General features: G+C 47.8%; 1 protein-coding gene across 3 annotated transcripts in view; it reads left to right on the plus strand.

The window, feature by feature from the left end:
• PBX1 (PBX homeobox 1) overlaps positions 1–8,838 on the plus strand; it is a 291,605-nt gene extending 282,767 nt beyond the window's left edge. For all 3 annotated transcript variants that reach the window (XM_041774090.1, XM_041774092.1, XM_041774091.1), the window contains one exon: positions 3,552–8,838. In XM_041774090.1, coding sequence (XP_041630024.1) covers positions 3,552–3,644 — 93 coding nt within the window. In that variant the 3' untranslated portion in view covers positions 3,645–8,838. The remainder of the gene's footprint in view (positions 1–3,551) is intronic.
• Positions 8,839–15,110: the final 6,272 nt, after the last annotated feature.

The following is a 15,110-nucleotide window of genomic DNA, read 5'->3' on the forward strand; positions in this document are numbered from 1 at the left end:
CCTTCCCACCCCCGTAGGGCCGGGTGCGTTCCCAGCGTCAGCTCTTCAAAGTGAGCGCGTCTGCTACGAAGGCGAGTGAGAGTGGAAGTTGGGGTGCAGAAGGAAAATACAAAAAACGAGGCTTGCTTCTCGCCGCCCCTGCCCGGTGGCTAATGAGCCTGTCGGGGACTCTCCTGGACTCTCCGTGCTCCTGCCCCACAGATAAACACACAGAGGCGGGGTTTCCCACTTGCTGTGCACCTGCAGCCGGAGGAGGAGGATGGCTCCCCGGGGTGGGTGCTCCGGGAGCAGGGTCAGCTGGTTCCCAAGACGGAGCGGCCCCTGAACGGCTCACATCGCGGCTGGAACCGCAGCCCGAAGTGCCAGCGGGATTTACAGGGAACCTGGTTGCGTTGGGCCACCTCACACTTGGCGATCACGGAGGTTCCAGCAGGGGGGTAGCAGCCCCTGGGCCCAGGCAAGCAGTGCCCCCTGAGAAGCGGAGTCTCCAGCCCGCGCTGTCACAGGGGATGCCTGTTCCAGAAAGGGACTCCCCTCTAATGGGAAAGCCAGAGTCCGCAGGGTCCTGAATGTGGCAAGACGTAGGGGGTCATGGCAGGGGACACCCTGGGGGATGATGAGCAGCCCCCTCGGTGTCCCTGGGCCTCAGCGGGCGGGGGGGTGTTTCAGGAATATGGGACTTGAGTGTTCCACACGAGGGATGCGGGCCCTGGGTGCTCCAGGACAGCTGGTCACCCAGTCTGCATGGGGGTGTTTATGGAATAAAAGGCAGCTGAAGAGATTGATTTTATTTATCTGTTTTTAATAGAAGGTCTTGTGTCGTCTTCTTCGCCGGGCCAGCTAGCCTAATTAAAATGCCAGTTTTGATATTGGCTTGAAATAATTCGTGTCTGCACCATCTGTGAGTTCCCTGGACCCTCTGGCATCTTGTGCACCGGTCTGAGAAAACAGAACTTTTCTCACATGGTCTCCTGTTCGAGTTATTTCATCTCAGACACGAATCAAAAAGGAGCCTCCCCGAATCTTCTGGTCAAAGTCGCACGCCTTGCCGGCTCCCTCCTAATGAGACGCCACAGGGCTCATTTTCTTGATTGATGGCTTTATTTGGGGGGCACCACTTATTGTTATTTTAATGAAATCGGAGCACGGCTAAATAAGGGTAATAGTGGTGCATTATGAGCAAGGTCGTGAAAGTTCTTGGCACCGTGTGCTGCGCCTCGGACACCGCCTGCTTTTCTGCATCTACTTGTCTCAGCCAGGTTGAGTCTAAGACACAAGCGTTTGTTTCCTCTTGTGCCAGCACTTTGCTCTCTGCATCGTGACACCGTACTTAAGGAACTTCCATCAAGTTTTCTGAAAAACCTGCACCACTCGGCAAACACACATACACATGCACACGCATAGCCGTCTATTTAGTTATTTACTTACCTGTCCCTCTGGTAGACGCCCACGGATAAAAAAGGATCGTCAGGGCAGACAGGTCTCACGATGCTAACAGCTAACTGTCTTTGAGTGGTAGGATTATAGGTGTTTCCATTTTGTATTTCACGCTTTTTTCTCTTTTCCAAATATTACGTTGTGTATAGAATTGCAGATACTATATTTGAAAATATGATATAAGCTTGTATAATCAGGAAAGATGAACGATGACATTAAAGGATGTTCTTTGGGGTAAAATAAATGCAATCGCTCTTCCCAATCTGCCCAAAATGGCACCAGAATACATGTTCTTGGTTGGAAAGGGAGGCTGAGCTCTGTGACCAGCCTGCATTAGGACGCCGAATTAATTCTCTTCTTGGTTCTGGGCATAACTGCAGCGTCTTGACCCCAGAAAGATAGCAAAGAAAGAATTCCCATTTCCTCCTCCTTATTCACCATCCGATCCCTTGCCAACAACAGGAGAAATAGGCTGTGCAGGGAGAGGGGGCGGGAGGAGCTCCCTGACTAGGTCAGGAGATGGAGATTTGGATTTTTGTGAGCAATGATTCATGGATCCCCGATTGAGGTGGATTGCCCAGGATGACCTTTTGTGCTCTTTGTATCCAGACCTGCTCTTTAGTGATGGGGGTGGGGGGGGGCAGGCGATCCTATCTTTATGCAGAGGTAACTGGTGGGAGCTACTATGAATTAAGCACCTGACTTCCCTGGAAAAATTGGATCATCATTTGGGTGAGGCAGTGCAAAAGAAAGCCCAGTGGATGAGCAAGCAGAGAAAAAGGAGTCTAGATTCAAAGGTCAAGAAACTGGTGTGTCTCAGCCAGAAACCAGAAGCCTGTGTTTCTCTCGCCACCCTGCTTTCTTACGAATGAAATGTGAACCCAGAGTTGCCAGCACCCAGGTGTCAAGCATGCTTCTAAGGACAGTGGATTATGCTAGAGTAGAAGCTGGGGTCCCTCCCAAATGGCAGCAATAGTACCTGCCCCGGGTACCCCAAATATATGCGTGGACAGTACAGTAGAAAATAATTTACCAAGCCTGCCTAAGACGTGGTCTGTTCAACATTAACATTTTCAGAGGTGAGGTATGTCAGCTTCAAGGGAACACAGCAATTGGGGAGAAAAATGCACTTTAGGACACTTCCATTTCAGTGCTTTAAAATACATACACAATCACAGATTACGTACGGATCACGAACTAATCACTCTTAACAGATCACTCCTCAGATATTTCAGTGGTGAGATATTTCTGGCAAGGGTGCTCATTAAAACCGATCCTTTTCGAACAATCCCATTGTTTGGATGCTTCCAGATTTAGAACTGTAGAAAAAAGATCTGTAAGTGGAGATCATACTTAGAGCTTCCTGGCTCGCCGCCTCTCTAGATGTATTTATGTGGGCCAGTCCCTAGTCCGCCTCTGTTCTATTCGCCTCAATCACCTCTGACCTTTCCGTGGCTCGCCTCCAAGAGTACCTCTTCCCTGACCCTTCTCCAGATGCTCCAACAAGATGGGATATTGTCTTCATCTGAACTGTCGTAACACCTGGGCTGTATCATTTATTAGGCTCTGCCCTGAGTTAGAGTTCATTCTTGTGTGTGTCTTCTCCCCGTCCTTGAGGACATGCACTGTATCTCGCTCATCATTATATATACCCGAGAGCGCGTAGCACAGAGCCTTGCACAGAACAGGTGCCTGGAATCCCGTAACATAAGGAACATGCCGGGGGAAAGGGCTTAGAAAGCATTTGGGCAACCTTCTTGGGAAACCTAAGGCCAAAGAGGTGGAAGTCCTTCGCCAGAGTCAAGAGCTAGTCATTGCCAGACTCAGAACTAGAACTGGGGGCCCTTGACCCGTCCTTCCCCTCGAGCACACCCAATGATCATTGGATAGCTTTGACGGATTTAAAGTATCTTCGAGAAGTGAGAGGTGTCAGCTTGGGTCCAAAGGCTCACTGGGAGGACCTGTACTCATCCGAGGGTGGAGGGAGCATCATCAACCACAAGAAGAGCCGCCCATGTGCCAGGCCCCTTACACAAGTTGCCTTGTTGTCGTTGTCTGCTCAATATGGCCGCCCGATCTCAGAGGACTGACTTCTCTCCCTTTTTCCCTTCTAGGCTAATGGAGGTTGGCAGGATGCTACTACCCCTTCATCAGTGACCTCCCCTACAGAAGGCCCTGGCAGTGTTCACTCTGATACCTCCAACTGATCTCCCAGCAGTCGCATCCCGGCTGACCCTGTGCCCCAGTCGGGACAGGGCCAGGAGGGAGGGTTTCTCTCCCAACGCTGAAGCGGTCAGACTGGAGGTCGAAGCACTCAGCAAACACAATAAGAGTCTCCTTCTCTTCTCTTCTTTGGGATGCTATTTCAGCCAATCTGGACACTTCTTTATACTCTCTTCCCTTTTTTTTCTGGGTAGAAGCCACCCTTCCCTGCCTCCAGCTGTCAGCCTGGTGTCCGCCATCTTTCCTGCCCCCTCCCACTGTCCTAGACTCCCTGGGTCCCTGCCCGCTATTACATCACGGAAGGATATTTTCAACAATTAGAGGAATTTAAAGAGGAAAGAAAATACAAAGAAAATAATAAACGTGTTTGTATGTTTTCACGCTGGTGGTTTGAGGAGCCAAATTTACCTCACTCGGATCCCTCGCTCCCTCTGTTAACAGGCAGCCCTTCTCTTGTTTCTCTTCTTACTCTCACTACCTCTTCGCAGGAATGCGCCACGTTGCCCCACTCATTCCAGGCCCCCTGCCTCCTCTCGCTCTTCCCTCCCTGGGCCGGTTCTGCTTAGAACACTTTCCTCCTCTTCCTTCCCAGCCCCAGCTGTGCCCCGGAGACTGCCGCAGCTGGGCTTCTGAAGGTGCCACATTTTCCGGTCTCGGCTCCACTAGGTCGATTCCCAGGCAGGAAGTGGAGCCACAGGAGAGGATGTAAGCAACCAGCAGGGGAGAATTCTTGGAGGCCTCCTCCTCCTCCTAACAGCTCTTGGTTTCAGAGGTGTAGTCTTTGGAGACCACGCAACACTTAGCAAGCAATGTCCAGCACCTACGGCAAAGCCAGATCTGAGTGGGCATGGTGACGAATGAGCCACTAAGGAGTAGAAGGTTCTTACCCTGAAACCCTTCAACGAAACCTTCACAGACACACACACACATGTGCACACACGTGCTCATGCACACCCAGGCACACGTCAGCACAGGCACAGCCTCACACATTGGTTTTCTCAAGATCAGTCACATGCCACATGCCAAGACCCACGTTAGCAGCCACAGCAATTTGCCTGGTGAGCCCAGGAGAGGCAGTTAGCCGCTCTGAGTGAAGGTTGCTGACCCAGAGAAACAGTATGTGCCTGGGGCTTCCCCGACCTGCAGCCCCCAGCCTGCACACAGCGGAATGACCTACACACAGGACTTGACCGTGATGGAGGCCAGGTTTGCAGCGTACACTGTTGTTCCCGCCACCTCTGGAGCGCTCAGGGAGCCACACACAGTGCTTACAATGTCTGGAACGGATTTGGTTCTGTTCTGGTTTTGTTTTCTTATTAGGGACATTGCATTAATTCTCCGAAGTGTCACATGGCACCACAATCTGGTTCTGAAGGGGTTGCGTAAGAACACGGCTCGGGCAGATTTTGCTAGCTTAACGTGAAGACCTAGGAGCGCTGGGGAAAGGGGAGGTAACGTCCTCCGTGAAATTGTCACAGTGGTTTTCATTCCCTGGGACTATCTGAGAGGACAATACGTACTAGAAAGCTCTTCTGTAGTGTCACCTGAGCTTACATTCTTCAGCTGTGCCAGCGATCAACGTGGTGGCTCTGTAACCTAAGTGGGGAGGTGGCCACATCTCTGGGCACCTCATTGTCTTCATCTGTAAGATGGGGATTGTGATGCCTGGCTTACCAAGAGGCTTGTGAGAGACTGAGGAAATTGATTTCGTTCATATCCAATTTGTACATGTGAAGTCAGGGGAAGTGTCATCCCTGAGATAAACCGGTTCGTGCCATGGAGGGGCAATATATGGTTTTGCTGTTCCAACCTCTGGTTGCCATCACAACCATCTGGTAACCTCTGACGTCATTGCCGTGGTGACAAAGAGGAGAAGGGGTATTATTGTTGGTTTTTTGTTTGTGTTGGTCTGTTTGGTTTCATAGACTAGAGATAAGCGTCCAACCTAGAAAAATAGGACCCAGTTCTCTTAGTTTGTATTTGAACCCAGTACGTGGCCTTGTAAGTACTTAGTCCCCTGTCACATCCACTCTGCTTGAGAGGCCTGTGGGAGACATAGAAGCCCCTGAGAGGTAAGGATGGCCCGCTAACGAGGTCATGGAAATTGTGCATGGCGCTACGGTAATGAATAGAAATTGCTCCTGTGTGTGTGTTGAAGAGAGAGGTTCCCTAAGAAACTGGAAGGTGTGTGAATTTAAAGGAAAGGCAAAAAAAAAAGGTAAACCTTTGGCAAGATGGAATTGTGCCTTGGTGACTAGGAGCAGTGGAAAGACTGTGTCTGCTGACCTGTGCCCCAAACAGAACAGAGCCCGGTAGAGGGGCTTCCAGGCAAGAGCCGTCTTGTGACAACTCCGTAGTCATAGGGCCTTTGGAGAACCTTGCTCAGGGTCAGGGACCTAAACTACCCACACGGGGGTATGGCTGGGTCACATGCCTGACTGCGCTAAGTGCAGAAGAGACCCGAAAGGGTTCTCTTGGAAACCGGAAGAGCGATTCCAGATTTGGGTTGAATGATTGCCATTTTAAGGTGTTGAAACAGATCAGAGCAGAGCTGCATTTGCACAGACGGCTTCTCTCCCCGCAGGAGTTTGCACTGATTCTCACCTCTCCCAGCATCTTCCCCACTCAGCACTTACTTCCCTCAGACCTCGGTTCCAGTTGCCCACCACCTCCCCTCCATGCCCACCATCACGTCCAACACGGCAACCGCCAGATCCCCGACAGTGAGCGAAGCATGGTAACTCTGGAAGCAGAAGGAAGGGGATGGAAAGAGCGTGCCTCTGGAAATATAGCTCCCTGGGAATTCGTATTAGGTCCATCCTACAGATACCAAAATGTGCCCCAGGACTCCTGCATTTTCTAATGGGAGTGGGAGCGCCCTGTTTTCCCTGGCAGCTGATTTCCCCTGAGTAATACTAGCCCTTGGGTTTGCCCACCTTGTTAACTCTCCATCACATCCTCCTTTTCACCCCTAACTCCTCCCCCTGGCGTGGAATTGACGCCTGTGCAGTACTTTTGCCGAGTGGCACCTTCCTTAACAGTGATTTTATTTTTTATTTTTTATTTTTTTTGCTGTGGTGGTGGTTCTTTATTTCCTGGTTGCCTTCTCTCACATACCTTCCCCCCCCCCCTTTCCTTCTGAGTTTTATTTTTCTGCCCAGAAAAACCTGACTTCGATACCAAAAAAGATGAAACTACAGAAACTCAAATTTAAAAAAAACTTAAAAAAATACAAAAAAAATACTCAACAATTCTTTCAGCTTTATTAACATTTTCCATTGTTTCTTGCGACTTGTGTCTCGTTCTTTGTAGTATTGATGATGAACATTTGATAATGAATGTTCTTGTATATTCAGATAAAGAAAAAAAACCAAAAAAGCGGTCTGAATTTAATAGTGTTTATAATAAAAAAAAATTTTAAAAATGACCCTCATAGCACGCAAAACAGGATGGGGGGCTTCCCCTCTTCTTTCTGTGACAATACACATCATTCCTGCGTTCGTTTTTAACACCAAACTACCTACATTAATCATTTCCCCCATTTTTCTTTTATTTTCTTGCATTTGTGAATTAGTTCAAGAATGCTAGAAAAGTGTCGAGTTGTGCACATTCATTTCCTGTTTCACAATGTTTAAAAGTGACAGTAATTCATTTTGTAAACTAAAAAAAAAAAAAAAAAAAAAAAGGTTGGGATAGTGAGCATAATAGGTACAACCTAACACGTTACGTTTATTAACTTTGAGACCCAGAAATAAATTCTTTTCTTTCCTTATTCCTGCTCTTTAAAATATAAAAAAAAAAAAATGTTTTGTGTTATTTTTGGTTGTTTTATTGGGGGGGGGCTTTTTTTTTTAATTGTCAGGATTATGATCTTGCTGTTTTGATTCCTTAAATATGTATACGAGGTGATGTGAAAAGATGACATTTGTAGAGTTAGGTGGCTTCCTTGTACTTCTACTTTGCTCCGGAATTCAGTTGACTTCAACGACAAAGATGAAGCCCATGCGGATGTCACATCACTCACGTGCATTTCCAGAGTGTGTGGCACTCCTGCAGTCCCTGAGAGAAACACAGTCAGGGACCTGGGTTCTCCTTTTGGCCCTTTAAAAATTCAAGGACTTGGTCCAGGAGACCTTGTCTACAGTAGGGAGAGACTTCTTGCCTTTGTTGACTGTGAATGTCGCAACGAAATGCTTTCTTTTCTTTCTTCCTGATTAATAACAACATTCCATGAGCCCTCTTACAACTAGAGAGGATCTTTTCTCCCAGAAGCATCCGACAGGAAATCCTGGTGTGATGGACCACTGGCTACGTAGACTAGATCCAGCAAGCCGTCCCGGGGGTCCGTCGGCCCGCTGATTCTTTGAGTCCCGATTTTGGATGAAGAGTCGAGAAACTGAGCCTGACTCAGGGCTCTCCTTGTAATGCTGAGAGGTGAAGTTGGACTCCTTGACAGCATAGCTCTCACTACCCTCCGATTCAGGTGGCTGCTTAAAACAAAACTAGTTAACCTGGCGTGATCTGGAATGTTTTTATTAGTTAATAGGAGAAAAGAAAGCAATATTATCTGGAAGAAACTTATTTGAAACACTTTGCATTCAACAAATGATTATAAGTGTCCAGAAAGCAACCAGAACGTAAGCAAGAAAAGTGAAGGCAAAGATGCGGGACTGTGGAACAGTGCTTCGCAGGTGTTTCTGCCCAGACACCTGCACTCTTGTTCCTGAGTCAACAAAATAATGACGAGCTTTTCACATCACCTTTCTGGTTTCAACACCCAGCTCAGAGCTTTCTGGAATCTTCTATTTTTTGTAAACTTTTTTTTTTTCCTTTTGTTAAAATTAATAAAACATTCAATGTTTTCCCCCTTTTCTCTCTTATTACTTCCTTTCTTTCCAATTATTTTGAAGTGCTTTCCTTTGGTGGTTGGTTTTATTCTCCTGCTCCCCTCCCCTGTTCTTATTATTCAGAGTATAAACCTGCAAAGTTCTGCTCTGTTTTGGTTTTTGAAAGTTTAAGCTTTTCTGCTTCTGTGAGAGCACAGGCTTCTGTCCCTTTTGATTCCAACTGAACTTTTGTGTTCTCTAATGATACTAACACGGTGTAGGTTTTACAGTCTCCTAATTTGTACTGGTAATGCATATTCCAAATAAATAGTTTCTTTTGTTGCAAAAAATACATATACTTGTATTTTGTGTAAATTTCTTCTCTTACCTGCTGGCAACCTTGTCTCCCCCCAAACTAGGGCCGTGTCAGTGTGGACTGTGGTTTAAACTGTGGCCCTAATTATTTTAAAGGCTACGTACCAGGGCAGGGGCGCAAATGACCTCGCGAGTCACCTCTCTCACCCACAAAATGAGAAGGGAGAAAGGGAAGAAGTAGGGAGGGATCTTTTATGGGCGATTATTAGCTGTGCTGCAGGGGGGCAAACCATCCCACCTTGTGTGCTTGTCTATGACTGGCTGCCACCCTCCAGACACCAGTCAAAAAATAAAAAAAAATACCAGGGTGATTTTCCATAATAATAATAAATAAATTTTAAGTCTAAAAGTCCCAGCTGTTTGCCCAGTGGTTCCCCTTTCCTTCCCTTTGTCTGCTGGAATCTGGTCATACAGAAAAGCATGGTACCCAAGAGATGGTTCAGAGGAAAGAATCTGGGTTATGAATAATACTCCATGGTAGGCTTTCAGAGGCATGCTAGGTGTTACTCTTGTAGATCTGCACACCTACCATGTGTTACGTCTACTATCCCATGCCAACATTTGCCCCCCTCCCCCATTCTTTGCACTCATATTGTGCCCCTTTCTCCATCTTCCCCACTGAAGAGTAACAAAGCCAAATCTGGAAGGTGGACTGGAAATGTTTTTACTGGGAGTGCGATCTGTTCCGGTGTTTGATGGCTGCAGTACCCTGTCAGCTCTCCCGGCTTGAGGCAGTGTCCCAGCCATTAACACCATCTTCCCATCCATGGGCTGGATGGAATTTACCTGGCAGTGGATGTGTCATCCCTCCAGGGACATCACATATACTGTTTCCTCATTTCCATGACCTAAGTCTCCAGAGCATGTATCCATGTGTTGAATGAACCAATCACTCACCCTCTCATCTCAATTGTGATTTGAATCAATAGACAATAGATCAAAGAGATGGAGAGATAGGATCAAATGATCCTTGTTATTCAGGGACAAGCCAAGAGCCCAACGGCCTCAATAGCATAAGGCCTTGGGGATCATCACCAGGAGCCAAAACGGAGGCCCCGTGTTCCCTCTTCACTCCAGGACACTGGAACACACTTGTGGGAGGTGTATGTATGCCAGGCAACCTCAGACTCCTACCTTTTCCAGGTCCATGAAAAACTGGGTGTGACTCTGCCCCCTAGTTTACCACTTGGAGTGATATTAAACTGTTGTAACAAATAGACCAAACTGTGTGATGCCTCAAACTCAATACAGTCCGTTTCTCACTTAGGTAGTAGCCTAAGGCCATGTTCCTGGTGGGGGTGCCTCTTCTTAGTGTAGTGACTCTGGAATCCAGCTCTTTCTACCCTATGGCTCCCGCGCCCTCCAGGATCACTGGTCCTCCACATTTAGCTGGCAGAAGGGAAGTCAGATGAAGGCTCGCCAACTTTCGAAGGCTTTGACCAAGACCTCCCTTCCATCCATATTCTTAAGTGCAAGGGGTAGGGAGGTTGGGGTGGAAGATGGAAAAGTGGTCCCTGGCTAGCCAGCCACTTCCTGGCAATAGTGCCCCATTCACCCACTTTTTGGACAGTGGATCATCTGTGTCACAGCTAGTGACCAAATGGATAACCGAGAGCAGAAGACAAACCCACATGGTTGTTTCCCTGTACTAGGCACACTCAGTAAAAACATTTCCAGTCAACTTCCCAGATTTGGCTTAGTTACTGTGCAGCGGGGAAGATGGAGGAAGGGGCACAGCCTCAGGCCCTAGAACTATTCCACCCAGAATTCCCCTTCAGGGAAGAGTAAATGGAAGTCCCTTCCTCCATGGGGATGTGCTAGAGGGAGGGGACGTGACCCTTCCCCAACCATCTCCAAACTTGGCTATTGCCTAAACCCAGGTCTCAGCACCCAGCCTGTGATCATCACGCAGGCAGAGGAAGCTGCGGGCCATTAAGACAACCTGTCCCTGCCTTCAGAAGTAGCCCCAGGTCCAATGCTGGCTAGAAGAGCCAAGTCTGGTAGCCAGCAGTCACTTTGAAGACTATGGTCTGAAGCCTTAAAAATCACAGAATCTGATAAGCTCACTGCCCTCCACCTGCTTCCCTCCTCCCCCCGCCCCACTGGTTTCTTCATACTTACTTTCATAGACTTCTGCTACTTGCCCAATTAAAACAAAAAGACATGCAGCAAAATGCCAATGTTGTGAGCGCCGCCATAGCCACAACACAGCTTCTGGAAACATCCAGCATAGGGAGTGCCCCGGGAGCTCAGTGTTAAGAAATGGTTCAGTGTGTCCAGGAGGGTGTTTTAGCCTGGATCTCTGAACTGGGGCCCTGGAGTGAGAATGGGGTTCTGCTCTGGGGGCTTTGCTCTCATGCCTTTGCATTAAAGCTACAACAGCAAACAAAGGCTGCAGGGCATCCACTGTGAGATGCAGTCCATGGCTTCTAGCCTTGGGCAGACTTCGGAGGCCACTCTGGGCGTGGGAGCTATAAGGGGTTGTGACAGTGACAGTGTCCAGGGCCACGTGCTTTGAAGAACCATCGCCCTCCTGGGACCCATGCAAAATACAGCTTAGCTCGAGCCTCTGGACACCCCGGGTTAGAGCAGGGGGGTTCGTGCATTAACATCCATGTTACACTGTACCCCAGCCAAAATTCGCTCTCTCCCACGATATTCAGCCACAGTGTCCAGGGTTAACTCACCAGTCATCAGTGAGCACCTCCTGACAGCATAGGAGGTGCCAAGTGCTATCGTGCATTGGAATATAAACCTCCTGTTGATTCGTATCCAGGGAGAAATGAAAGTTCAAGATAAAGTCCTCTTCTCTTTCAAATTAAAATCCAAACGCTAGTCTGCATCTCTGCCTTCCTTGAGTTCCTCCTGTGTCCATCGTTGGCCCAACGGGGAGTAGACGCCTGCCGTCTAGAGCGGCAACAGTCCGCAGAACAGCGTCACTGTTTGGGTCCCTCCCAAGTGCAGTTAATCCAACCTTGCATCTCTCTAGTGCCCCGCTCTTCCCAAGAAGTCACTTTAGGAGGCATGTGAACCCTATCTCCTCGGCAGCCTGCCCTACAGAATTTTAAAAACACAAGCAAAGCCCAGGCTTCGGGTCCAAATTGAGTCCCCAGAACCCAGAACGTAGTATTGCACGGCGATCGCCAATGAACGGCCACTCCAGAGATGTGATCGCTCTAGGGAAGATGCAGGAAAGACAGCAAAGACATGGAAGACTGAGAAGACAATCTATAGCTCAGTCTTTACATGGCCAGTTGACTAGTATCATGTGTGGTGTTGAGAAAGAGCCAATGTCGAGAGGTTCATGTAGCGCACTGCTCCCTGCGTCTTGGGGGACACGAACCAATCTCCACATCCTGCCTCCCCTCTCGGAGAACGACCTTTGAAATATTCATGCCTTTGTGAAAAATTCACAAGTGAAAAATGGGTCCCCTCCTGTCTCCAGGGTTACTTGTGACTCCCTTCTTCCCCGTGGTATTCATAGACGTATTTAAGATATATTTCGATTTCCACTTCCCGTTACGCCCAGTGTTCCTAATCACAGATGTGTTGATCCCCGTCCTCCTTTGACTCCTGCTCTTCCTTCTCTGGACTTCGCCAAGCTCGTGACGCCATCTGGGCTCTTCCTCTGTCTCAGCTGAGCCAACGTCCAGCTACCGGCCACTGGCTGAGGTCTGACCCCACACTGCTCCCCCTAGACCTTGCCTGTCCAGCCTGAGATCTCTTGGAGGTTTGCCCCAATGTTTCTCCTATTTCCCCCCAAAATCTATATAAATGAGCAGAGCCAGTAAAGCTAAAAATGGTCTGACCTGCCTTTTCCCTAGTGACATCCATCCCTTCCCTGTCTTATGGAGGGCTCGCTCTCTCTGCTGTTCAGCCCAGACATCTGTTTTCTTCTCATACTTTTCTAAATTCTATTTTGAAAGTTTTTCAAAACTTCCAGATCTGTCCAAGACTTCCATTGTTCAGATTGATTCTGCTCAGCTTTAATTCCTTGAGTTGAGTCCCTGCGAGAGGTGCCTTCCCATCACACACATTCAGCAAGTTTTCCCAACAGCTTCCACGACTGTGTTCCCAACCCCACCCTGAGGCCTCCCTTAGAGCGCTCTCTCTGGGCCCACCCTCAGAGCACAGGGCATGTCAGAGCCCCTGCACACAGTAGCTCCAATGTTGAAATGCGTTAATTGTTCTTGAAGCATTTAACACGATCTTCTTGATTTTCCCCTTCGGATGTGCCTACATTTTCTTTTATCATCTAGTGAGACCTTTAAAGTCATCCACAGGGACATCTCGGATTGCTTCTAGTACTGGCTCCCCATCTGCTGCTTTCAAAGGGTCTTTCCTGGGTCCTATGGTGTGAGGAATACATATAGTTTGCTCACTGAGATCTTAAAAGTCAAAGCACAGAGCCTTGAATCCTAGCTCTGCTACTGTCGGATTCATTCTGAAGCTACATAAGAGAATTTTTCTCGCACCAACCAATCCTCCAACTTTCCAACACCAGCTCTGTGTCCTACAATTGAATTCAATTCTGACACTTACTACCCAGGGTTAGTGTCAGATTCCACAAGTACAAAGGCTCAGGCCCACAAGACTGCCCTCAATTCACATGCCAGCTGCAAGTATCAGGTCACTCCTGCTTCTGACCGACCATTTATAAATTGAAATTTTCCACATCCCCATCTCTGGTTTGATAATTTGCTGGAACGACACACAGAACTCAGGAAGCCACTTTACTTATATTTATTGGTTTGTTATAAAAGATACAAATGACTGTTCAAATGAAGAGATACACGGGATGAGATCTAAAAGGGTCCTAAGTATGGATCCTCTGTCCCTGTAACATTGGGGTGTGCTGGCTTCCCGGCACGTGGAGTCACTTGCCAACTCGGAAGCTGCCCAAACCCTGTGGTTTACGGGTCCTCGGAGTGGTTTTAGTACAAGAGATGCTTGGTTCAATCATTAGCCTTGGTGATTAACTCAGTCTCCAGCCCCTTGCTCTCCCTGGAGGCTGGGATGTGGGGCTCAAAGTTTTGAGTTTCTAAACAAGGCTTGGTCTTTTCCTGGATCAGCCTCCATCCTGAAGATTTCTAGGGGCCCATGAACAAAAGATGGTCCATCACCTTTATCACTCAGGAATTTCCAAAGCTTTTAGGAGCTCCATGCCAGGATCCAAGGACAAAGATGCAAATGCATTTCCCATGCATTTCCCGTTACACTACAATTGCTTACCAGCTACGTGACCTTGGATAATTGCTTAATCTCTCTGTGCCTCACTTTCCTCCTTTATGAAATGGAGATAATTAATACCTACCTCATAGGGCCATCGGGAAGATTAAGTGAGTCACTACTTAGAACAATGCCTGGCTAGCACTGACGAGTGCTACAGATGTGCTTATTAGTAGCGAATTTAGCCTCCTCACATACCTTTCTGGGTGCTTCTCCTTCCCTGAACTAGTAATAGGATGTCCTCTTTCTCCCTCATTCCACTGTAAAGAACTGTTAGTTATGTGTATTTTCTTGTCTTTCTTTCTTTTATATCCATCTAGCCAGGATGCTAAGATCATACCCTTCCCGAGGAAATCCCTGGCACCTCCCCGGCTCAACCAGCGTATCTTCCACCATTTCTCCATCACTTCCCCACTGTTCCTAACTTTAAGAGAAGTTAGGATTCTTAAAAGAAGTCACAAACCCGGTGCTTATAAACAAACGCAGAGTTGATGTTGGACAGATCTGGACAGTCCCTGAGGTCTGCCTTTGTACAGGCCACGTCCTTTCTTTAAATTCTCGTTCTGTCCCTGAGCTCCTTTTCTAGGCTTCTTACCATCAAGGACATTTCAGCTGAGAAGGAAAGGATGCACTGTGCCTCTAATGTCTTACTTGAATGGCTGCAACCCGGTGATCCTGTCTGCTAGCTCCATCTAACTTACGTTGAAGGTTGGGGTTTCCAGCTTCTTATTAACCAACACTAGTAGCAGCGCTGAATGGGAATCAGGAAATGGACCACATGACCACCATGGGTAACACGGCTGGCTTATGGTGTATTTGAAAGTTGCTAAGAGAGTAGATTTTAAAAGTTCTCATCACAAGGGAAAAATCATTTCTCTCTCTCTCTCTCTCTCTCTCTCTCTCTCTCTCTCTCGGTATCTTTGAGATGATGGATGTTAACTTACTGTGAAAATCACTTCACAATATATGTAAGCCAAGTCATTACACCATATACCTTAAATGATACAGGGTTGTATGTCA

Source organism: Vulpes lagopus, chromosome 11 (genome assembly GCF_018345385.1).
Source record: "Vulpes lagopus strain Blue_001 chromosome 11, ASM1834538v1, whole genome shotgun sequence".
NCBI classification, from domain to species: domain Eukaryota; kingdom Metazoa; phylum Chordata; class Mammalia; order Carnivora; family Canidae; genus Vulpes; species Vulpes lagopus.